This window comes from Diplotaxodon limnothrissa, unplaced genomic scaffold (genome assembly GCF_057381915.1).
Source record: "Diplotaxodon limnothrissa isolate DT_005_m unplaced genomic scaffold, D_limnothrissa_male_GT1.1 unmapped_scaffold_4, whole genome shotgun sequence".
Classification (NCBI taxonomy): Eukaryota; Metazoa; Chordata; class Actinopteri; order Cichliformes; family Cichlidae; genus Diplotaxodon; species Diplotaxodon limnothrissa.
Window position 1 is genome coordinate 2,726,032 of NW_028188558.1, and position 25,524 is coordinate 2,751,555.

Genomic DNA, 25,524 nt, shown 5'->3' on the forward strand with positions numbered 1-25,524 from the left:
TATTTGTTAAGCTGTATGTCTGGATTTTGTTCCTTTGCGCCCTCTGGTGGTGAACTGTGCAGGGTACAGCTTTGCTGTTTGGGTCTCCACCCAGCAACTTTTCTTTTGCTAGCGCACATGGTGTCTGCATGCTGCAACTCACAGTTAGCTCCACACATGGAGAAAATATTGTTTAAAGAGTGAAAATAATTGACGAAGAAGATGGAAGATAAGGCAATAAGGCCATAAAGCTCTATTTAGCACTTCCTGGATGTCAGCTCACGAGGTTTGTGTATTTTAAATGGTTTATTTTCTGTAATTAAGGATTTTTTTGATTGATTGACACTATGTACAAGAGCGCATTTTGATGTGATGTTTTTGTTTTATTGTTTTGTCCGTGAGCAGTTCTCACGGGTTGCCAAGACCAGAATAAACCCTGCTTTATAACTACATCGTGCGTACGTCAATCCTTGAGGGTGCTACAGTGAGAACTCCGCTCTGCACGGGTAGATGAAGGACGCAGCCCCGCAGGAAATTCAGGTGCCCCGAAAATAAGTGTTGCCTCAGTTAAAGGACTCAATATAATTAACCACAAGAAAGAGAAATAAAAAGGAAAAGGACTGTAAAATTAATTAAGATAAGTTTCCTTTTATAAATAAACAAAGGACTGAAATATTTCTTCTTTTTTCTTTCCTTCTCATTGTTTACATTTCTGCTGTTCAAGTGACTGATATTCATACAGTGTTAAGTTAGTGTTGTGATGAGTAACCTGTGCATCGTGCATATGGTGGGCTTATTCTCATGTATATATCACATGTATATCTCATGCACATATCTTTCTTTCTACATAGCACTTTAATTCTTATTGTTTGCACTGAAGCACCGCAGCAAATTCCTAATGTTGTAAACCTCAACATCTGGCAATAAACCCATTCTGATTCTGAAATCTGATTCTGATTCTGATTCAGCAGTTGCTGTAAGAAACAGTATTACTGGCTTGGAGAAGAGATGTAATGTGAGTTAAGTATACATGTTAAGTGATGTTTAAGGAGTAATAGTAATTACTGTGCTTTAAAGTTGTAACAGTAAATGAAGATTAATATTCATTTGCTCCTCAACTAACAAATCAAATTTAAGCTGCTGCACCTTTACATTAAGGCTAAGTAAGATACACAAAAAACCCAAACCCCTCCAACAATGGCAGAGTTTGAGGCTAATCCAGAAGTCAGTGAAAAGGGTGATGTGGAACAACTTTCTGCAGATGAGCAACTACAAGCAGTTGAAGGCACAGCTGATGATGTTTCTACTACCTCACAAAGAGCACGACAGAGCCAACGAGTCCGTACATGGACGGAAAAGGGCAAAGAACTGTACGGTGAGCACATAAAGAAGGCTGCACATCGTTTCAGTGTGCGCTATGAGAAGTGGAAGGTTGTCATTAAGAATGCCAAAGGAGCTATAGATGGTCAATGCTCAAAGGATCTGCTACAAGAACATGTTTCCAAGGTTTTGAGTGCTTCTAAGGATGTGAATGCAGCCTATGATGACTTGAGACGTATTGAATCTCCAGATAGTGACACAAGACGAAGGATGGATACGTGTGAAGCCATAACAAAGACAATTATCGAATCTGTAAGAAAGTGTCCAAGCCCAAGTAATGCGGAGGTTCAAAGAGATGAAGAACTTTGGAAGGACACTGAGTCTTCATCTAAATACGTAGCCTCAGATGTGAAAAGTCAAAGGGATGAAAAATGGAAGGAGACTGAGTCTATGCCTAAGTTAGAAGCCTCAGACAGGATGAGTGTTAAGTCACACCACACTAAGCTCTCTTCTCATTCGAGGGTTTCCTCTAGACACTCCAGCTGGCTCTCGGCTAAAAGACAAGATGCAGCTGCTGAAGTTGCAGCAAATGAGGCTGCTCTCCAAGTTCTGCTTGAACAAGAAATCCATATGAAGGAAATTGAAAGGCAAGAAGCAGAAATAGCACAAAGACAAAAGGCTCTAGAAGCTAAGCGCAGAGAAGTAGAGCGACTTGAGACTGTAAAAAAGCTGAATGCAGCAAAGGCTCGACAGCGAGTGTATGAACAAAGTGAATGTTCAGATGAAGAAATATACAACCTACTTCACCACAGATCTGATAAAAATGAAGTCAAGTCTGAAAACAATGACCAGCATATGAAACGGTGTTCCTCGCCACGAAATGTGACACCGCACCAAGAGGTGAACACAGAAGATCTGGTCAAAGCATTTGCAGTGTCTCTTAATGCAAGTCGTCTTCCGGTACCAGAGCCAACAATATTCAGTGGCGACCCTATCAGATATAATGATTGGAAAATTTCCTTTCAGACTCTGATTGACAGGAAAAATATACCAACTGAAGAGAAGACTTATTATCTGAGGAAATATGTAAGTGGACCTGCAAGGAAGGCAATAGAAGGCTACTTCCCGCTTGGCACAGAGTCTGCATACTATGCAGCATGGACAGTTCTCGTAGAGAGGTATGGAAATCCCTTCCTCGTAGCAAAGGCCTTCAGAGACAAACTTGACGCATGGCCTAAGATAAGCTCTAAAGGCAGTATGGAACTTCAAGCATTTGCTGACTTCCTTTGCTGCTGTAAGACAGCCATGTCGCAAATGAAGGGGCTTGAAGTGCTCAATGACTGCAATGAAAACCAAAAAATGCTCGCAAAACTTCCAGATTGGCTTACTTCAAGGTGGAACAGAAAGGTTACAGAAGTGCAAGAAGAGACTCACACCTTTCCAAGCTTCAGCCAATTCGTAGATTTCATCTCACGGGAAGCCAAAATTGCCTGTAATCCCATAACATCTCTCTTTGCTCTGAAGCCAAGTGAAACTGAAGGGGCAAAAACAACAAGGAACAGAGGCAATGGAGCAAAGGTGCTAGCAACTAACTCAAATGAAAGGACTGTTAGTGCTAGTTGTGTGTACTGTGAAAGGTCGAGTCACAGCCTACTTAAGTGTAGAAGGTTCATAAATGAGAGCATTGTTGAGAGACTAAAGTTTGTTCAAGACAAGAAGTTATGTTTTGGCTGTCTGAACTCTGGTCATCGCTCCAAGGATTGCGAAGGGAGAGAAACCTGTGACACATGTAATAAAAGACATCCAACATGTCTTCATGACAATCGCACGAAGGAAGACAGAACAAGGAGAAATCCACACAAGAACAATGACAGGACAAGACAAACGAACGCAGATGTCTCACAAGACAACAGTGTCACACCAACAACAAGTGAAGCGACTTCTAACAGAGTCACACAGAATGTTGACGACACTCACACATCTTCCATTATTCCAGTATGGGTGTCAACCAAAGGTGAGCCAGCGCATGAAATTCTTGTGTACGCGCTCCTTGATACACAGAGCGATATGACCTTTATTCTTGAAGAAACGGCACAAGCTCTGCATATCAAAGGTGAATCGACTCAGCTAAAGCTCACTACTATGTCTTCAAGAAACACAGTTGTGTCCTGTCGCAAGTTCTCAGGTCTACAAGTCAGAGGGTTCTACTCAAATAAGACCATTTCCCTACCAGTGACGTATGCCAGAGACTTTATTCCCGCAAACCGAGATCACATTCCATCGCCTGCAACAGCTAAGGCATGGTCTCATCTTGACTGCATTGCAAGTGAGATCGCTCCACTACAAAGCTGTGATGTTGGTCTGCTGATTGGGTACAACTGCCCCCAAGCATTAGGCACAAGGAGGATGGTCATTTTGAAATGCCACTCCCATTTAAGAGTGAAAGGCCGAACCTGCCAAACAACAAGGTATGTGCTATTCACAGTGTTGGGTAAGTTACTTTAAAATAGTAACTTAGTTACATTACTAGTTACTTCTCTCAAAAGTAACTCAGTTACTTCAAGTTACTCGTTACTTTCAAAGTAACTAGTTACTAGGGAAAGTAACTTTGGTTTTACTCAGAATTCTCTTGTTAATGTGTTGCTTCCATAACTTTGCCAATCTTCTAGCTTGCTTACTTGCCACAAGTGCACTGTGCCACCTACCAATAGAAAGGAAAAGATAATGTGCATATTTCCACGAGAGAAATCCCACGCCTGGACCGTCATTGACCGCTGCCATGATTCTAGCCTACGTCACAGTGTCATCTGCGCCTTTTACATCCAACACAAAAACTGCAGTCGTGGTGCTTTCGATTGTACTCAGAACTCGGAAATTCTGCCTTCCGAATAGGAAGATGTAGGTAACACCAGACTGCAGATGAGCTGCATACAGAGCTGGACTGGGACAAAAAAAATCATCCCGGGCATTTTGACTAGAGACTGGCCCACCATTATAGGGAAAATCATAAAGCCTTTGAATGAAAACAAACACTGTTGTGACAGTGATGTACACTGTTTTGATGGTATATATGCATCAATCTATTAATCGTTTGTTGTAAGATTCAGATAATTATTTTTTAAAAGCTAGACATTTTAAATGAGAATAAGAAAGAAAAGTATTTCTTTGTGCCCCCCTTTCCCTGTTAATGCCCTACCTGCCCCCCTGGCAACACTTTGCTAGACCCGCCCCTGCACAGTTACCAGCTGTCAGCTACTTAGAAAAGGATCCTGGTGTTATTTGTCTCTCAGAAACAGTTCATAACTTCAACTCATTCATGTCACCTAAAAGGTAAACCTGTTTCTCCATCACCTGTTCAGCTCTGATGATCCAGTAAGGACATCTCCTGGTTTCATCTTCATGTTTCCCTCTCACCAGATAACCAAACCATATCATGACCAGCAGGTTTACAGCTGTGGCTCCAGCAAACATCAGCTGATACTAGAAATTAATATTAAATAAATTCTAACAACAGCTGATCAAGCTTAAACGTGCTGCTGTTGTTTAGCGCGACATCTGCTGGTTTCCTCTTTCTGCGCAAAGTGGGCGATAAACACCCAAGAGAGAAAAGACGATCAGCTGATCACTGATCAGTTTTCATGATTGAAGTAGAAACGGGAGAGGGAGGGGGGAGAATGAGAGAAGAGGCAGCTGTGCAGCGTAAAGACACAGAGTAACTCCAGCTTTGTGCCTTTTTCATTGTAGCTGAATTACGGGACAAACTGTTCCTTTTCACCTCAATAAGAAACGCGTAATATTTTCTCTGAATACCAGACGGGACGGTTGGCAACTCTAATAACTTATGAACAAAATAAAGTTAAACATCATTAACTTCATAGCACCACCCAGCTGTATAGAAACTCCGTCATGCTAGCTAGCACGCAGTACGGAAAAAGTCAGAATAACGAAAATAAACTCCACCTAAACTTGGTTCATATCTGACCCAGAGAGACTGCAGGTCATAACTTCTTACCTGAAGTTCAGTTCACACTTGGACCGGCGGCCGCCTCGGGTCTCTTTTCCTTCTGCGTCCCTTTTCCTTCATCCACCTGCTGCCTCCACCACTTGCTAATGTTACTGAATCTGTGGAAGCTCCGCGATAGCCACCACACGAAGTAACGAGTAACGACCCTATCTAAATCCCAGTAACGAGTAACGCGTTCCTGATTTTGGCATAATAACTAGTTACCGTGCTCGTTACCACAATAATAACGTAGTTACTGTAACGCGTTACTTAATAACGCGTTAGTCCCAACACTGGCTATTCATCACCTCAAATGTTTAGAAAAAAGGCTCAAGAGTAACAAGCAGTACTACATGGACTATAAGAAATTCATGAATGACATCTTAGCCCATGGAGATGCTGAAAAGGTCACAGAGCAAGACATTGACAAGACACCAGTATGGTACATCCCACATCATGGTGTGTATCATCCACAAAAACCCGGAAAGATTCGTGTCGTCTTTGATGCCTCTGCCAAGTTCCAAGGCGCTTCCTTAAATGACCATCTCCTCACTGGTCCAGAGCTAACAAACACCTTGCTCGGAGTCTTGTGTCGCTTCCGAAGAGGCCCAGTGGCTTTCATGTGTGACATCGAACGCATGTTCCACCAATTCCATGTGCATGCTTGTGACCAAGATTACCTACGGTTCTTGTGGTGGGAGAACGGTGACCTTGAAACTCCATTCACTGTCTACAGGATGAAGGTACACCTATTTGGAGCAGCATCTTCTCCAGGTTGTGCCAACTATGGCCTCAAGCATCTTGCAGCTGAAGGGGAAGGAAGTTTTAATGAAGAAACCATCAAGTTCATCAAAACCAACTTCTATGTTGATGACGGACTAGCAAGTGTTGACACTGAAGATCAGGCAATACAGCTGGTTAATGAAGCACGCAAACTCTGCAGCATGGGCAAACTTCGGTTGCACAAGTTCATCTCAAACAGCACCAAAGTTCTAGCTTCGCTTCCGAAAGAAGAATGCGCTGCAGCTCCCAAAGAGCTAGATATGGCACTCGGTGAAGTACACATGAAAAGAGCACTTGGCGTACAATGGTGTGTGGCATCAGATCAATTTCAGTTCAGAGTAGTTGTTAAGGACAAACCACTCACCAGAAGAGGAGTATTGGCCACAGTCGCCTCTGTGTTCGATCCACTTGGGTTTGTGTCACCTTTCATTCTGCTGGGAAAGCAGATTTTGCAACAAATGTGTCGAGATAAACTCAGCCAGGATGATAACTTACCTGACAGACTTCGACCTCAGTGGGAGTATTGGTTGCCATTGCTGGCATTGAAAGATGCAACGCCAGCAATGTGGATTGTCAAGACTCAAACCAATCATCAAGCAAAGACAACAGGGATCATTTGTTTCTGTTTATTTAGCATTCACAGCATTTGTAGTTGCCTTCTGTGCAGGGGAAGTCCACGCACACTGTGTGGTACCGCCATCCGCAGAAGGTGCATTCAACCTCTGTAAGAGAAACGAGGTTGTCTGAGACTGAAATGATATTCACTAAAGAAGTGGTGATTTGTAAAACTTCACATTTTGATCCGGGACGTACTCTGCATGAAAACAAGCGCTCACTCTTCCTACTCAACAAATCACAAGGGCGGAGCCTTATACCACGTGATACAGAAGCTGTGCCGTGTGATGCTAAAATTAGCAGGGAAACAACAACGGAGAGCACGTCAGGGATGACGAGAAAGTGACAGGAGAAAATCTGTCCGGGTCAACCACCCAAACATCAATAACGGGAACCTTATACAGCGCTTCCCTGTACACGTCGAACTCCCGCAGGCACAAAGACATCACGGAGGCTATCACTTATCACCTGACCAAAGATATGTGTAATGGTCTTTTGCATTTGATGTTTGTTGCATTTGATATTTGTTAAGCTGTATGTCTGGATTTTGTTCCTTTGCGCCCTCTGGTGGTGAACTGTGCAGGGTACAGCTTTGCTGTTTGGGTCTCCACCCAGCCACTTTTCTTTTGCTAGCACACATGGTGTCTGCATGCTGCAACTCACAGTTAGCTCCACACATGGAGAAAATATTGTTTAAAGAGTGAAAATAATTGACGAAGAAGATGGAAGATAAGGCAATAAGGCCATAAAGCTCTATTTAGCACCTCCTGGATGTCAGCTCACGAGGTTTGTGTATTTTAAATGGTTTATTTTCTGTAATTAAGGATTTTTTTGATTGATTGACACTACGTACAAGAGCGCATTTTGATGTGATGTTTTTGTTTTATTGTTTTGTCCGTGAGCAGTTCTCACGGGTTGCCAAGACCAGAATAAACCCTGTTTTATAACTACATCGTGCGTACGTCAATCCTTGAGGATTGACAATATGGCTCCTACAATATGGCTCCCATCAACACTGTGCAAAACGAGGGATTTAGGAAAACGATCAACACCCTAGACAAACGCTACACAGTGCCGTCCCGCAACTATTTTTCTATCGTTGCACTACCTGCTCTGTACAAGCAGCGTCGAGCAACGGTGGAGACGGAATTTCAAGCAAGACAACATTTTGCTGCAACAACAAAACGTGAGACATTTGTTGTTTTTATGTTTATTTGTTGTTATGAGAGAATCATGATCTCAATTCTAAGCCAAAAAATCGTGATTCTCATTTTATGCAAAATCGTGCAGCCCTAACATTAACACAAAACTATTGTTTCACCAGAGAAACACACATGAAGAGAGAGAGAGAGACAATAACAGCTACCAAACAGTCGTCATAATTCGTCACACAATGAGAAAAGGACAAATCAACAAGTAACAATGACTAATTAATATTAAAATCTGTAACATAATGTATTGTTTGGAGTTTAGTCTGATTGGTTCAGGATGAGCTGCCATTATCCAATCACACGTCTGCTTACCTGCATCTTTTCTCTTTTTTCTAACCTGAGCACCTGATGGCTTTGAACTTTTGTTGTCCATCTTCCATTGGTTTGAATTTTGCGCTCCAGTACAAACACAAATCCCCCAACCCGAGGATCAGCACAATTAACCTAACAGCAGTGGTTCTTTGAAGAACCTTTAAAGGAAGGCACGTGCAGAGGGGGGGGGCTAGAGGGGCTTGAGCACCCGCCCCTTTCCTGATGGGTGCCCAAGGTGCCCTTTTGTTGAGGCAACTTTTTAAAAAAAATTATTATTATTTTTTAATGTGTGCGTGCGGAGTCCTGTCTGTGCCCCTCAACAATAATATTTAACTATTAATCACAGTTTTGCTAAATAAAAGGATCTGGCTTGCATCAGTCACATGATCACATTTAACCAATGATCGCCCTTGACGACAGAACGCGCTGGTTACGAGCCAGGAACGAGCTCACAAAGAGCACGCGCATTTTTAGCGGTCCGGAGCTGTAGGAGAAACACAAGTTAACTCAGAGACACAGACTGATGCGACAAAACCAGTAAGTAGGTGTACAGCGCACACTGTAGTGTGTAGCACCCAGGAGTATTAGCTTATTACGTACACGTTGGTAAGCTGTCTTGTTGCTACTGACGAACTGAAACAAACGAGCGTGCTGTGTGTGCAACAGCGCGACAAACATTACCTGTGCTTTTATTAACTGCACAGGTAGTGCTGGTCACAGCTGCTGGCTACCTGTGTAAGGCTGTCATGGGTCTGTAGCTCTGTCACCGTTTTAGGGAACATATTTAGTTTTAAAGCAAGTTTCCGGGCTTTTCCTGCCTTTCTGGAGGGATTATATTTCACTAAAAACGATCTAATATGCATGTTCACATAATTATGCATTATTATAATTATAATATATTAAACACACAAGCTGTATTTTAAAGAACATACATTAAGAAGCAGATTATATTAGATTTATATTTTAAATGAGACAAAAGTTGGATGTTACAGCAGTAAAATGATTGTATCTCTACAGTTTAAACATGTAATAAGCTTTGCCCTGCACAGAGTGGATAGTGAAACAAATGGAATCATCATAATGACATTATTTCATATTTATTACTTCCCCCTCCTCTTTGCTTTATTATTGTAGCTCTAGTAATAAATAATAATGTAAGGATTCTGGATCAGCACCATGATGCCCATAGTATATACAGTATTCTGAAGAAGGTCTAAAGTGTCACTGTGTGTGCGTGCATGTGTGTGTTTTATTTAGATGGATTTTTAAAAAAAATATTACTCATGATATAATATTGTGCAGACATGGCTGGTAAGGACATGAGGAGGAAACAGCAGGAGCTGTGTGAGGCTACTAAAGGCAGGGCTATAACATTTTTCTGTCATCATTTTATTATAGATTAAGTGCAAGAGTTGTTAGGTGTGGATAATTAGATTATAGTTTATTACAATAGCAAGTTGTGCCTTGTTCTCACATAGACAGCAAGTGCAGAGTGATATATGAAATGATGGGATGGAAGGAAGAAGAGAAGCAAAGAGTGATTCACAGGCAGAGCCTAAATTATTTCTCACAGTTTTTTGTTGCCTTATGGTTCCAAGCGCTGTCACCAATCTTTGCATTTTGTTATTATCTCATGACACTTGTTTAATCAGCTACCATCTCTCCTGTGGACTTTTTAATGTCTACAGTCTCAGACCAACACAGCCCTGCCCTCATAGCTGGACTGGCCATCGGGCATACCGGGCACTTGCCCGGTGGGCCGCTGGCGATTTTTTGTTTTTATGGGCCGACCGTTTTTTTTTTTTTGTTTTGTTTTTTTTTGGGAAGGGTATAAACAATGAAAGGTGTTGGATTGGCCAATTGGTCATGATCGACTCTGGGCTGGACCAATTACAGCCGAGGAGGTCGGATGCACCCTCCCCCATGTTTAGCAATCTTATAGACGAACTAAAGAAAATGGAGAACAAAAAAAGGAAAGGAGGTGCCGAAAAAATTAGGGCCAAAAAGAAACAAGCAGACGCTGCCAAATGTGTGAAAATTACTGAATTGTTTGGTGGTAGCTATGGCACAGCTTCCATAGATTTAGCAAGATCAGCAAGTGGTGGAGGCCAGCAGGTGGATGAAGGAAAGGGGAGGCAGGAGGAGGAGAGACCCGAGGCGGCCGCCGGTCATAGTGGCAGAGGAACTGAACTTCAGGTAAGAAGTTATGACCTGCTGTCTATCTGTGTCAGATATAAACTAATTTTAGTTGTAGTTTGTTTTCATTGTGGTGACTTTATACAGTCGCTTAGAATAACTCGTACAGCGTAACTAGCATGACGGAGTTTATATACTGCTGGGCGGGTGCTATGAAGTTACTGATAGTAAATTTTATTTTATGCTTAAGGTTAGTTTCTCAAACTTCTCAAAGTCTTAACAAATTGTGCCAATCCATGTTGCACCAGCTGATTTATCATCAAAAGTGGAGAAGTCTGTGACAGAGGAGACAGAAGAGCAGCAGAGAGAGATGGAAGAGCAAGAGAGAGAGATGGAAGAGCAAGAGAGAGAGATGGAAGAGCAAGAGGGAGAGATGGAAGAGCAAGAGAGAGAGATGGAAGGGCAGCAGAGAGAGATGGAGCAAGAGAGAGAGATGGAAGAGCAAGAGAGAGAGATGGAAGAGCAAGAGAGAGAGATGGAAGAGCAGGAGAGAGAGATGGAGCAAGAGAGAGAGATGGAAGAGCAAGAGAGAGATGGAAGAGCAGGAGAGAGAGATGGAAGGGCAGGAGAGAGAGATGGAAGGGCAGGAGAGAGAGATGGAAGGGCAAGAGAGAGAGATGGAAGAGCAAGAGAGAGAGATGGAAGAGCAGGAGAGAGAGATGGAAGAGCAGGAGAGAGAGATGGAAGAGCAAGAGAGAGAGATGGAAGAGCAGGAGAGAGAGATGGAAGAGCAGGAGAGAGAGATGGAGCAAGAGAGAGAGATGGAAGAGCAGGAGAGAGAGATGGAAGAGCAGGAGAGTGAGAGCCAGGGCATCGATTACTTTGCTCGCCCTGAACCTGCCATATTACAGGCCTTCTTAGATTACCACCCACAGCAGAACAGTAGCAGTGCAGTTGTGATGAGGGTGTTCAGCTGTAAAGATGGCACCAACAGGAAGTGGCTTACTTATTGCAAAGAACGCCATTTATTGTTCTGCTTTGTGTGTCTGGCATTTGCAAGGCTGACTGACACCAGCACATTTATAACAGGCATGAGTGACTGGCGACATATACATCTGCGCACAGAGGAGCATGAAAAGAGCAATACACACCAGACCTGTGCTGAAGCTTTTTTCTTAAGGTGCTCAAAAGGCAACATCAGGAGCTTGTTTGCTGGCAGTCAGTTGTCAGCTCACAGAGCACAAGTGAAAAAGAGACGGCAAGTTTTAGAGCGTATAGTGGATGTGATCAAAGTACTTGGGAAGAGGGGACTCAGCTATAGGCATGTGGAGAATGAGGCTGCATACACTTTAGGTGATAACACCATCGATCATGGTAACTTTCTGGAACTGATTGTGTTATTAGGCAAGTATGATATGTGCCTTGGAGAACATTTGAATGACTGCATTGAAAAAAGCAAGAAGTTGCATCAGACCAGTGGATCAAGAGGTAGAGGATCTCTCATCACCCTACTCTCCAAAACAACTGTCAACTCAGTGATTGATGCACTTGGCCATCTCCTTCAAGAGAGCATCGCCAGTGATGTCCAGAAAGCTGGGATGTTTTCTGTTCAGCTAGACACAACCCAAGACATCACAGGTTATGATCAGTGTTCAGTAATCATCAGGTATGTTACTGAGTCTGTGCAGGAGAGGCTTGTCTCCATAGTGAGGTGCGAAGCATCCACGGGGCAGTACTTTGTAAACTTGCTTTCCGGAGTTTTAGAGCATCTGAATCTAGACAAGGCCATGTGCATTGGGAATGCAACAGATGGTGCTTCAAATATGCAGGGCCAGTACAAAGGCTTTTCAGCACTCATGACTGCCCAGTCTCCAACTCATGTGCATGTGTGGTGCTATGCACACATACTTAATCTTGTGATTGCTGACACAACACAAAGTGTCATTGAAAGTGGATCACTCTTTAATTTACTTAATGACATAACTGTGTTCATCAAGGAGTCCTATCACAGGGTTAATCTGTGGGAGAAACAAACCGAAAACACAAGACACAGACGCCTCAGTCCAATAGGTGAGACACGGTGGTGGGCCAAGCATGATGCCCTCCAGAAAATCTTTGGACATTTTGGAAAACCAGATGATGGCCTCTTCGTTGATGTAGTGCTGACGATGGAAGCCATTGAAAAGAGGGAAAAAGAAAAGCCAGCTGTTCGTGCCAAAGCACGAGGCTTTAAAGAGTGTCTCTTGAAGCATGAAACTGTGTTAACAGCACAGATATTTCTTAGAGTGTTTGAGCAACAACTCCTCTGTCAAAGTACCTCCAGTCAAAGGGGATGGACATTCTCTCTGCCCATCATATGGTGACTGCCACACAAGATGGCCTCAAAAGTATTGCCAGGGACTTTCCAACTGTGAAGACAGCTGCAGACACATTTGTGAAACAGACAAATCAAAAACTAGAGGAGAGGGTGAACAACACAGACATGGAAGTGGAGGCTGAACTACCTAAAAAGAGAGCCAAAAAGAGAAAAGGCATGGCCGGAGAGATGCCTGAAGATGAGTTGCAAATCAATGCTGAGAAATCATATGAGGTGAAAGTGCACAACATCATCCTGGACACAGTTATTGAAGCAATCTACAGACGATTTGTCATACATGGCCCTCTTCTTGCCGATTTGGCATGGTTGGACCCCAGGAAGTTTAGCCAGGTCAGAACAGTTTCTCTTCCAAGTAATGCATTTCAGAACCTCAGCGCCTGTCTACTTAAATTTGACAGCAGGGCTACAGTTAATAACCTTCAGTCAGAACTGAAACGTTTTGCTGAACAGTGGGAAAGGCTTAAGACATCACATGTAGATGAGTACACGACCAGAACAGCAAAGGACAGATCTGAAGAATGGGACGAAGAAAGTGAAATTGTGACCGAAAGCTGTGGTTCTTGCAAAAAGTGCCCACTGTGCTGCTATCAAATACTCAGGCGGTTCAACATGCTGTCTGATGCCTATCGTCTCCTTGGGCTGGCATACAAGTACCTGCTGACCCTCTCCCTCACTCAGGTTGCCTGTGAAAGAACGTTCTCTACACTCAAGTTCATTAAAAGCAGACTCCGAAGCAGCCTGTCTGCAAACAAGCTGGAGATGTTTATGCTGATGGCCACTGAAAAGGACATTCTCATGTCATTGGACTCTGACATGGTCATTGACAGGGTAGCTGAGAAGAGTGACCTGCTGAGAAAGCTCCTTTTGTAACCTGGTGAGGTGAAATAAAAATGAGCAAAACATTCCTAATTATCTATTGTTAATATTAAATTCAGCTTTATTGTTATTGCCTAAATGAATACGTTTAGTATCTACCTTCACTTCAAACAAGTCAAGTGATTGGTAAATGCTTAGAATTTGTCCATCTTAATAGACAGAATAAATATGAGATTGGAGTATTAGGCATTTATAAACATATATTCTTACAGTCTTAATCTGTCATTGTTTCATTTCAGATGCTGTCAGTCATTTTAGGAGGACTGAAGTGTGTTCATTTTAAGTAAGTACTATATGGAATATGATTCAACCATTTTTCTAGAGTAAGCATACCAGTACTGTCATCGTCTGTAAAAATCTATTAAGTACAATTCTTTCTCAACCTTCACTGTCTGTCCTTTCACTTCATAAAGGTTTCCATGTCTTAAGATATGTTCAGTGTTGCTGCTGTGGAAGTGTTGTAGGTGACCTTTTATTGATGAGTGAATAGTCTTTGGTGATACAATTCAATCATAATCTGTCCTTTATAGATTTTAATATTCATCTAATCTTTATTCCTTTCTGTCCTGTTTGTCAGGGTCTGATCATACATTGTTTGTTTAAGAGGTTCGAGACCATTCAACTCTTTAAGTTCATCAACGTAAGTACTAGTGTATATGATTTCTCTAATTCCTTTCTGGAATAAAGATGCCAGTACTGTGATCATCTGAGCAAGTCCATCAATTGCCATTCACAGTTCTTTGTCCTTTCACTTGTGTCCTGTTTTTCAGGGTCCCATATAATTTCTTCAGAAGTAAGTACTGTATATGATGCCAGTATTTTCCCATATTTTCTAGATACTGTATTAGTACTGTGTGTAAAATGCCATCAAAAACTCAATTAAGTGTTATTCTTATTCTTCTTTCTCACCTTTCTTTCTCTGTCTCCTTTCATATTTAAAGGTTGCTGTGTTAGCAAAATATATTGTGCTACCATGCTGTTTTCTATTGTTTTGGTAAATAAATACTTTATGAAAATATCCCTAAATCTGTCATTTATTAATTTTAATATTAATTAATGATCATGTCTCACCTCTAGTGTTCTTGGTCTTAATTTCAGGTTTCTACCATGTGTTGTAGATAGTTCAGGAGGTTAACTCTACCAAGCAGTCTTTTTGTTTCCGCTATGTACTGTTTAAAATCCCGAATAGGGAGAATGGTGTAGGTTTAACTTTATTAGATTGATACATATATACCAACAAGGCAGTGTACATCAAAGCAGTTGTTTTCATGCAAAGGCTTTATGGTTTTTCCTATAGCGATTGACAGACCACGTGACTTTGCGCATTGCATGCCGGGAACTCCTGGCAAAACAATCCAAGAACCGCATCAAATACAAGCATTTGCAATTGCAGCACCGCAAAACGTTCATTCTCCGGTTCCAATACCTTCTTGATTTTTCTTTGCCGCACAAAAAAGGTATGTACAAAACGACGGAGAACAATGCCGGTCCGTACAAAGACAGACTCGACGAAAAGACAAAGAAAAGTTACGAGGAAAAATCAAAGGAGTGAAAGGGTCAGACCCTTACGAGCACACAGAGGGACAAAAGACGTTAGCGTGCTGCCCAACTTTCACCACGCTCAGATTTATAATTATACGGTTCTTGGAGTGAGTGCATACACTCATGAAGTTTAGTAACTTCAGCTCACTGGAACAAGCCCAGGTACAGTTTACCGACGGATGGGTAGAGGACCTTGAAATGCACCGAAAGACCATCGTACAAACAAACGTAAGTTTACCTTTGTTCGTCTCACAAATCGTCTTCATAAATACACATTCGTTAACCGTGTATTAATATAACCTTTGAGCTCAACGGTAATTAATTAGTAGTGGAAAAATAATTGTAATATTTGAGCCATTTCTGCTGTCCAACTACTTCTTACAAAATACATTTTTAATGTTAATTAGATTTTTTTTACGGCATAAATAAAGGTTATATAAAAGTCACTGCCACAGACTGATTGCGGCTTCTACCTTGTTACACTAATGTTGTTTGTAGCTCAGTATGACTTTGTGTCATCCATGAGGGATGCATTTGACATATGTTTCACATATTATAGCCCAACAAGTTACTTATAGCAATTTAAATACGAGCAATCAGTTTCTTTGCAAATACCGGAAATCAGTTTTTGGCAGACAATCACTTTTTGGCACAACACCGGCTATTGCAGTTAATAATACAGCAGCTTCTTGCCATTTTTTGTGTTTCTTTTTATCGCTGTGTAACTGAGTTCAATTGACACCCTGCATGCGCTAGTACCGCTTGCCAAAAGTTCCCAGAATCCTTTGCGGTTTTATCCATGAATGACGTCACATTTTCGGTGGGCCCTCCAGCACTATCCACAGCAACCCCTCAACAGCAACACTGTACCCATCAGGTAAAGCATCGGCTACGTTTGCTTTGTCTTGTTGCCCATATTAGATTCTTGATGAAAGTGTGTTGTTGTTATTCAGCCTGGTTCAATGTGCCCCTTTCTAACTTTGAGCACCCGCCCCTTTAAACCTCTCTGCACGGCCCTGCCTAACAGACCTACACCTTAGTTCACAGATTCACTTTGTCTAAGGTTGATTTCTGGGATTTCACACAACCCAGGATTCAGATCGTGAATCCATGATGGGCTTGGATTTACATCATTATAAATGAAATGTGCTCTACTTGGAAGCAGCCGGCCCCGCCCCTTTTGACGGGTTGTGTGAGACTTTAAATCATCAAACTGTAAATTATAAATTAAATTGTTATTGATCCTTTACCCCGAGTCCTAAAGTGTAGATTTATTTTATTACTCTTCTTATATTTATTGTTTGTTTACTTGCACCGCTGTAACTGCAGCCTCGTCGTCTCGTCTCTATATGCTGGACTGTCTGTAGCGGAGATGACAATAAAGTTTACTTTGACTTCAGCAGCGCGCAGGCGCACCGAGGGCTCTCGCGCTCACTTTATAGAATTTAGAAAAAACATGGGTGCAGATTATAAGTCTGTATCATAATATCTGTTTGTTGTTTTTATTTTGTTTTGCGAGTTGGTTATTAGATGCCGCTCCAGCCAGCCAGAGACTCCCCGCCGCCCCGCCCTCTCCTCCCTGTGCCGCCAGCAGCAGGCGCACCTCGCAAACGGAGGGCGCCCTTACTCCCAGCAAATGGCTGATAGAAAACCGATCGGTGCCTACGAATTTCCCAATATGCGCTGGCATGACGTCGGGGAAGCATGGGTACGACCGATTATTTTATTTTTTTCTTGCCCGTGATGCCCCCCCCCCCCCCACCACGATGCATTCTATTGGTTTGCACACTTACACACACCCAGCTGTGGTTTCCTGTTTTGCTGGACTCTGGAGAGCCCCGCCTTTAACGCTCTTCTCTCACAGAGAGCAACAGAAAACTTGGAAAAACTCCAGATTGACTGAACTCAGTTCAAAGTTACCTTGACACCTTTAGATGTGAGACGTAGTGATGGTCCGCTTGAAGCTGACGCTCCGGTGCGTGTGTCAGAAAGATCAACGCGCTGCTTCAGAAGCACCGTGTCGAGGCTTGATTCGTTTGGCCAGAGTCACGTGATCAGTGACGTCTGAAGCTTCGTTTAGAACGTACCTTTTTTTAAATCGAACTTTATTGAAACACAATGAGTATACAACATACAAACAGATGAAGTTTACAAAAGAACAGAACATGAACATACAGAACCAGGAGTAAAAAAATTATGATATGAGGAGGCGAAAAAAATCAACATATAAATATTGTTCTGAGAGGCTTTTTTATTGGTTGAGTCTGAAATTGATTGTATGTACAATTCATATCCTTATAAAAAGGCAGAAATATGGTGTTTTATTAATAAACTTACATTTATGGATATAAAATAGCTAAAAGTATTAACAAATATTTTATAAAAAAACATTTATCATTCTTCCTGGGGAACTTAAAGAAACAGAATAAAACATTTTCCATCGTAAAGAAAACTCCCTTAAAATATGGACAATAACAAAACTGCTAAATTCTTCCAGACTCTCTGTGCAGAGGAACCAAAAGAGATGTGCCACAGTTTCTGGATGATCCCCACAGAAAGTTCAATTAGTATTTATGTCTCTTTTAAATGTTACCATATAGTGACTGGCTGGGTAACATTTATGAAGAATTTTATATGAGATTTCCTTCACCTTGTTCACAATTAGATATTTATGGGATCATCCAGACTGTCTTCCAGGTGATATCTGGAACATGTCGGTTCCAGTAAGATATTCTATATATGGGAGAGACATGATATCTTCTTGGAATAAACTACGTATTCTCTTATTGCTGTTACCAAGTTCCTGTGAAAAGCAGATTTTTCCCACTGCTGACTCAGCTGGATCAGGGAGAGTGACTGAGGCAGATATTGAGCTGTCAGTGTTTTTATATAACATTAAAGTCCCTGAGGGTATGGCACCAAGCACCATTGAGAATTCCCCAACACTGACGGGAAAATTATATAGTGTAAGGAATTCATTGTAAGTAAGTAGTGCTCCCTCGTTAAATTTTAAAACTTAGTAGCGGCCGCCATTGTTGGCAGCTGAAATTTGGCTGGGCCGCGCTATGAATTCTGGGATATGGTGGGCCACGAAGGACACACCCGACCCATCCTTCAAACTCGGGGGAATGAAGGACGCATTTGAAGGAGTCGAGGAATCGGGACAGCCTTGGTCGCCTGGCTGTGACGTCATCGGCCTTCAAATGCGGCCTCCGGAGGATGCAGCCGACGTTTTGGGACACAGCTTGTGTGTCTTTGTTGGTCATGTGACCTCCCAGGGACTACACATGGAAACGAGCAGTTTAGCTCAAATCTGGCAGGTTTCCATCGTCTGTTTTTGTCCTGACGTCCATGAACATGAACACTGTCCCTGTCAAACACGTCCAGATAATCTGATCCAGTGTTGTTCTTCTTCTGTGGTGTTTGTGATGGAGCAGCAGCTGCTGATGTCCTCCACCAAGGGGGCAGCAAATTCAGCTGACTGTCATCATTTATTAAAAAGATGTAACAATGTGACATAATGCAATATAATAGTGTCAGTTACACATTGTGGGTTGCACTGTGGCCAGAATGGACATTACCTCCTGCCTAATGGAAGCTGTCAGCCATCCTGCAACCATGAATTAGATAAGCAGAAGTGAAGGGATTGTTAACAACAATTTAATAATAAAATGTAATGTGATAGTTGCACTTTATTAGCTCCCCACAATCGTATGAATAATAACCATGAATGCACTGCATGCTCATAGCAAGTTCTTTAGGTTTAAAGTGAGATCCTGCTTTAAAGGGCGCTTCATCTGCTGGGAATGACATGTTTCTTCTAGTATGTAAGGCTCAGCCCATCTTACTGGGACTTACTTTTGTAGATCCACATGCTCTAAACCTGGTGCTCCATGATTGGTGCAGAAGCTTTAAGCTACTATTAACAAATAATGACCATGGACTTAGTTGTTACTACAATAACTTATCATTGAGCAACTTGTATATTTAATTTTACTTGTAAAACTATGCAAGTAGAATTGAATGGGGCACAGTGAGCTGAGCACAGGCCCACTCTGTGACACTCAGAGGTTTGTGGATATCATACTGAGAGTATTGGACACAGTGCAGCCAGCTTGCAGCCACTTTCCCACCACTTTAGCACAATGTTTACATGAGACTCAGCCACACTAATGTTCCTGGGCAGACATGTGGTGCAGCATGGCTGATGGCACTGTACCTGCAGCTGTCATGGACAAGAACCACTCAATACCTCACCCAAGCCAAGCCTGTGCTGATGTTGTGATCTGAGACCGAGACACTAACCCAGGATCATGATATGATGTTGTGAGAGTTTCACTAAGAATTAGCTCTGATTACAAGATTTCAATCTATCGTAACTCTAATTTGTATTTACTTCAGTTTGTTCATCTTGGAGCTGTGTGCAGCTGAGGACAGTCTTATTATTACCAGGTGAGGATATGTAACAGCCACAGTCTGTAGAGATGATGTCACCATGGAGTGGTGATGTCACTGGAGCTGCCAATATGTGCTCCAGCCAAAGCTACACCAGAGGGTTGTGCTGTGTAACAGGTTGGTGCAGGTGGTGTTATCTACATTTGAACATTAGGCAACAGTCTCATGAAGACACTTTCTATTGTTCACTAAAGACCAACAATAACAGAGACAAAGGGAGAGCAGCAGAACTAGTGCTAACAATTAGCACTGCTAGCCTGCCCACCAACACCAGCTAATGTTCTAAAAACGATGATCAATGATTTTGCTGTAACGGCTCCAGCTGTCTGTGTCAGGGACACGTTGGAGATGAAGTGAGTGATCCAGTGACAAAGGTTTGGAAAGCTGCAGTCAGCTGAGACTAAAGGAGTCACCTGACCGAGAGACCAAATGTTTCACTGAGAACGTCCAGATGAACAGAATCAACCTTTGGGATAATCTGTTCCACACATCCATGTTTCACTTACTGCATTATATTTCCTCATTGCTGTGCACACAGGCCTGTGGCTTATAACCAACTCCAAGTTCAGACTCAGAGGCTGCTGAAGCTGTTTTCTGGAACAGAGACGTGTTGGATATAAAACCAACTCTTCTTTATGTGTCAGCACTGAGGAAAGGAGCAGCTTCGTTTCTAAGTGTATGAAGGACTGTAGCAGTGTGTGTGTGAGCTTTATTTCACAGACAGAACCATGTCAAAAACACAAGTTCAGGTAAAAACAATACAAAATCAAAGAGTCTGATCAGAAGGATTAAACAGAGGAGTGTGGGACTGTTTTTAACAGACAGCAGGTTAAGCCAGGCTGGAGGAGTAAACTGAGCCTCGGTGTGAGCAGCAGTGTGTTTGACAGGAAGCTGAGATAAACAGTCTGGAGCCCATTTAGTGCTTCATATGAAAGTGTGAGGATTTGAAAGCAAATCTAAAATCAAGCAGGAGTCAGTGTGAGAATGATTTGTGCTTTTCCTCAGTCAGATGCTGGGAGTTTCAGTTCATCCATGTTCAGCGTGCTGTGCTTTGTGTAACAGGAGAATATGACAGTATAAATCAAGTCTTCATGTCACTGAAAGCCTCCACAGTCTGCTATGGAGGTGCATCAGTTTGGATTTACAAGAAGAACATTTCTTAAACCTGCCACAAGATGGCGCTCCAACAGAAGGGATGTCCACAGTGTAACACAGACACACACATACTGTGTGAATGTGTGAGTGAATGGGCTTTCAACACAAGGCTTCTGCTGCTACCTTTAATGACATAATTAGCTAACAAGAACAAACTGTTAATTACCACCAAAGAACGGCTCCAGATTTTAGCTGCTGACCATTTTGTGAAACGTTGATTACATCAGCTTATTGTTGATTTTTCAACCTTAATATCAGCTGCTTTAAAGGAGCCTCGTTCTCTCGCAGTAACACTTTTCTTCACTAGATGCAGTGCAGGCACAGTCTGTGTTTCTAAACTACACACTAATGTTCATTGTTGTGCAGCTAAATCCTCCCTCTGGATGGGAAGAATCCCTGTCAGGCTTCAAACACCTGGCTTGGTGTTCTGGAGCTAATGTGTCACCTGTGAGGACTCTGAGATGAACACACAGCAGACACTTCAGTTCTCCGTCTGTGTGTCCTCAGTTTCCCAGCATGCCTTGGCTGTGGTGGTGGAGGTGAATGAGGGGGAACATGCTGCTCTGTCAGCACTCAGGTTTCATACCTGGTGATCTCAGAGGACAAAGCGGCGTTACAGCAGCGCACGTTGATGAGACCTGATGCTCTGAACAGTTCAGACTTCAGCCTCACTCTGAGAAAACAAACGACTGACTGTCAGCAGCAACTACACCTGCTCCATCAGTGACGGAGAGAAGAACTGAGACTGAGAGACATACAGCTGCAGGTCAAAGGTCAGAAACGCCCGCTCTTTGTACGGGTCAGGAGTTAGTACTGCAGAGGTCAGAGGTCAGCTTGCTGACAAACCATTTGAAACAGTTTGGAGCTAAAAGCACAACAGCAGAGGAAAGAAGAGACACTGCAGAGATGATGCAAAATATTGTGTTTTGTTCTCAGCTGTCAAAAAGTGTAACACACGTGTTCCAGCACAGCCTTTGTGTACTTTCACTTCTCCATACTGTCCATTGGAAATCCTGTTTGTTACTTTTTGATTTCAGTCCATGTGTCCAAAGCAAACTTCTGTCCCACACTTTCTCTGCTGACTCTTCACCGATGCTCAGATGATCTCAGATGATTTCACCAGAACTCATCAAAATTCGGGCTCCACAGAAACCCAGACGTCACTAAACAAGCGTAACAAGCAAAGTGAAAACTGGTCGTTCAGCTTTATTGACCAAAGATAAGCTCACATGTCACCTCATGACACAGACACTTATTTCCACAGCATGCACGAGGACTGACAATAAGTGTCTATAAAGCCACTTCTATCTGCCACACCTGTGCTTCTGTCATGGTTGCTCTCCTCTCACTCTGTCATTTATCCACAGTCTGCCTCCCTCTGCTCCGTCAGCTGACGTCCTCTCTACACCACCTGCTGTGTTTTATCCTGCAAAAACACATTTAAGAAGCGTTGCACCGAGTAACGGGAGGAACTGCTATAAAATACATTTAAAGGAGGTGGTGCTGAGTGCTGTGACTGGGGTCCCACCACTGACATCACGGGTGGAGGACATGTTGGAAAACTGCTACAAAGTGCTGTGCAGCCAGCAGAGCTTACAGTCTGTCCTGTGTGTCATACAGGCTCTCACACTTAGTGTTTCTGTGACACATTGAAGAGAAGTTTGTGTTGTTCACAGTTGTGCTTGTACTGAGTGACAGCTGACATGACCTAACAGGAATAATGTGTCTGTGCTGAATGAGAAGTAACACACAATGAAGTCTTGATGCATCTCAATCATCCAGGAAAGTGAGTCTGTTGCTTCTGTTCATCTGGACGCAGCGTTTTGTGGGAGAAACGTGTCGTCATCATCAGGTGACGTCTTCAGTCTCAGCTGCAGGTTTCAGTCTTACAAACAGGACATTTGCATAAAGACTGAAAGCAGCTGCAGGAACGATGGGCTGGGAGCTCCGTTCCTTCATCTTAATTATGCAGATTCTCAGGACCATTGATCAACAACCACTGATCCATGTCCATGAGTCCCATTCACAGAGATGTGGGAATGGCTGCAGTCACAGCATGTAAGATGGAAATAAATGAGAAGTATTTAGCTGAAGTGGATTTGATTTATGTTACTTCTTTTTTAACTTGTAGTTCTACATTGGAAGATTATTGTGATATTGAAATATAAAAATACATTTATATTCTATTATTTTCTCAAAATAAGCGTCACACTCGTGGAAGCCGGTGTAGCCGCCGAAACGCCTGCATTTATGGAGACTTTCAGCCCCAGGTAGGCCAGTTATGGATCTTCAGATCCACATTATGTCAGCAGCTGTTCTCCACCGTGAACTGTGTTCAAACAAACACGCTCACGCCTCACAGACGACAGCTTACAGTCCTGTAGAGATAAAGTGACTTCGTACAGCCCCGTCTTCAGTCTTGTGGAGATGATCTCGACGCTTTGGTGGATGTTACTAGCTCCTGTGCAGTATTTTGTAAAGACATGATTATACCCCGTAAGCGCGTTAAAATTTACGCTAACAATAAGCCATGGGTCACTAAAAGTGTCAAATCCTGTTTAAGGAAAAAGAGACAGGCCTTTAAAGAGGGGCTGTTACCGATTTTCAGACAGCCACCAAGGAAATGAAAATCGAGATGTTGAAAGCAAAACAGACAAAAACCTTCTTGAAAGCAAATTTGCTGCAAAAACTTTTGGGTCTGCCTGGACTTGTATGAAAACCATATCAGGGTTTCAAAATCCCCAGAGCAGCAGTCAGGTCATTTTAGATGTTTTAATTCAGACAGAGATTTTCAAACGCTTTAAACATGTTTTATGCTCGTTTTAGTTCTTCTGATTTCAGCGAGGATATTTGGGAACTGAAACAGAAACTGAGAGATACTCAGCACTTTATTATTGAACTCAGCGATGTTAAAAAGGCCTTTCATACAGTCAATGTGAACAAGAGCCAGGTCCTGATAATATTAGTGGCCGCCTAATTAAATCTTGTGCTGATGAACTCAGGCCTATATTTCAGGTTATTTTTAACAAATCCTTGCAAACACAACATGTGCCCTCTCTTTGCAAAGAAGCAGTCGTGGTTCCTGTCCCTAAATCTAAACGACTTCAGGCCTGTTGCCTCACTTCAGTTGTCATGAAAGTCTTTGAAAAAATCCTCAGAAATGTGATTATGAAGAGACTGAAGGTCAGCTGGATCCAATGCAGTTTGCATACAGGCCCAACAGAGGAGTGGAGGACGCACTTTTGACTTTACTAAATCTGATTCTTAAACATGTAGAGAGTAAAGGGACTTTTGCAAGACTTCTTTTCATTGATTTTTCTTCAGCTTTTAATACAACACAGCCCCATATTTTAATTAAAAGACTTTTAGAACAGTTTGAAATCAGGAAAAACCTGGTGGGCTGGATTTTAGATTTTCTAACTGACAGGTCACAAAGAGTGAGAATAAATGGGGTTCTGTCTGACCCAGTGTTCTCCTCCACAGGTTTCTTTAAGAGCTCAAAATGTGTTCATTACATGAATCAAATGTAATTTTCTCTGTAGCACTTCATGGATTTCATAAGCAACACACTGTAGTTGTTCACACAAAGCATAAAGGTAAAAACAATATACACAGTGTTATCTTCATTTTAGATGTCACAAAGTATTTGCGGCTCCCAGTGTTTTCCCGAACCCTGACCCTTTGCGTGGAAACCGGGTCCAAAAGGCTCTTTGGGTGTTAAAGGTTGCTGACCCCTGCACTAGGCCCAACTGACACATATATTTGATTCCAAATACAAAAAATAATGTGTAACCTGCTGGAAGAATGTAGGAGGTTGAGACAGGATCTCAACACTTGGTGTCTGCAACAAAAGACAACAATATGTGGGCCGATCGTGGCTCAAGAGTTGGCAGCTCGTCTTGTAATCGGAAGGTTGCCGGTTCGAGCCCCGGCTTGGACATGTTGTGTCCTTGGGCAAAAAAGCACTTTGGGGTCCTTAGGGACGAGTAAAGCGCTCTACAAATACAGGCCATGTAATGGCAGAAACATTCTCTAGTGTAAATCCTGACTAGTTCATTAACTACAGATCAGTTTCAGTGAACATTATTCACAGAGGGATCTGAGTTCCTTATACCAGACTCTACAGAAACTGTAACACTGTGCAGCTCTGCAACTCAACAATATGACAACAATGTAACACACACTAGAATCATCAAATAAAGCCCCACTAACCACTAGAACTAACTAACTAGCACTGGACACTTGCATATTAGAGATTTCTACCACCATAGGAGGCGAGATATCATCCTTGAACCAGAGCATCCAGCCCTCAATTTCGGACATAAAAAGCGACGTGGCCAGGCATGATAACACTTTGACTGAACTGCAGGACTGTGCCTCGAACCACTCTGACACCATCGCCACTCTCCAGGCCACTGTGGAGCGTTTGTCTGCGGAGGTAAAGAAGTTAGATGAGAGACGTGGAGCTCTTGAGGCACTCCAGGAGGAATAATTTAAGAACTGCAGGAATACCAGAAGGCACAGAGGGACCCAAGATGACTGAGTTGGTTCACACCTGTTGGCGGAGGCGCTATCTCTCGAGGAGAAGCCACTCATCGATCGAGCACATAGAGCGAATCGCCAGCGTCCCAAACAAAGTCATCTTCCTCGGCCCATCATCTTGAGATTGCACTACTACCACATTGGTGAGGAAATTCTGCTGAAAGCTGCAGAGAACAAGAACCTGATGTATAAGGGTTTTTAAAATAAACATCCTCCCA

General features: G+C 42.5%; 2 protein-coding genes across 2 annotated transcripts in view; one reads left to right on the forward strand and one right to left on the reverse strand.

Annotated features, from left to right (window-relative positions):
- Positions 1-25,524, reverse strand: part of LOC146606884 (protein NLRC3-like) — a 501,574-nt gene that overhangs the window by 407,988 nt on the left and 68,062 nt on the right. The gene's annotated exons all lie outside the window — the stretch shown is intronic.
- Positions 1,177-2,303, forward strand: LOC146606892 (uncharacterized). Its single transcript, XM_085349295.1, is given in 2 exon segments — positions 1,177-2,230; positions 2,233-2,303. Coding segments are annotated over 2 exon segments (1,125 nt in total).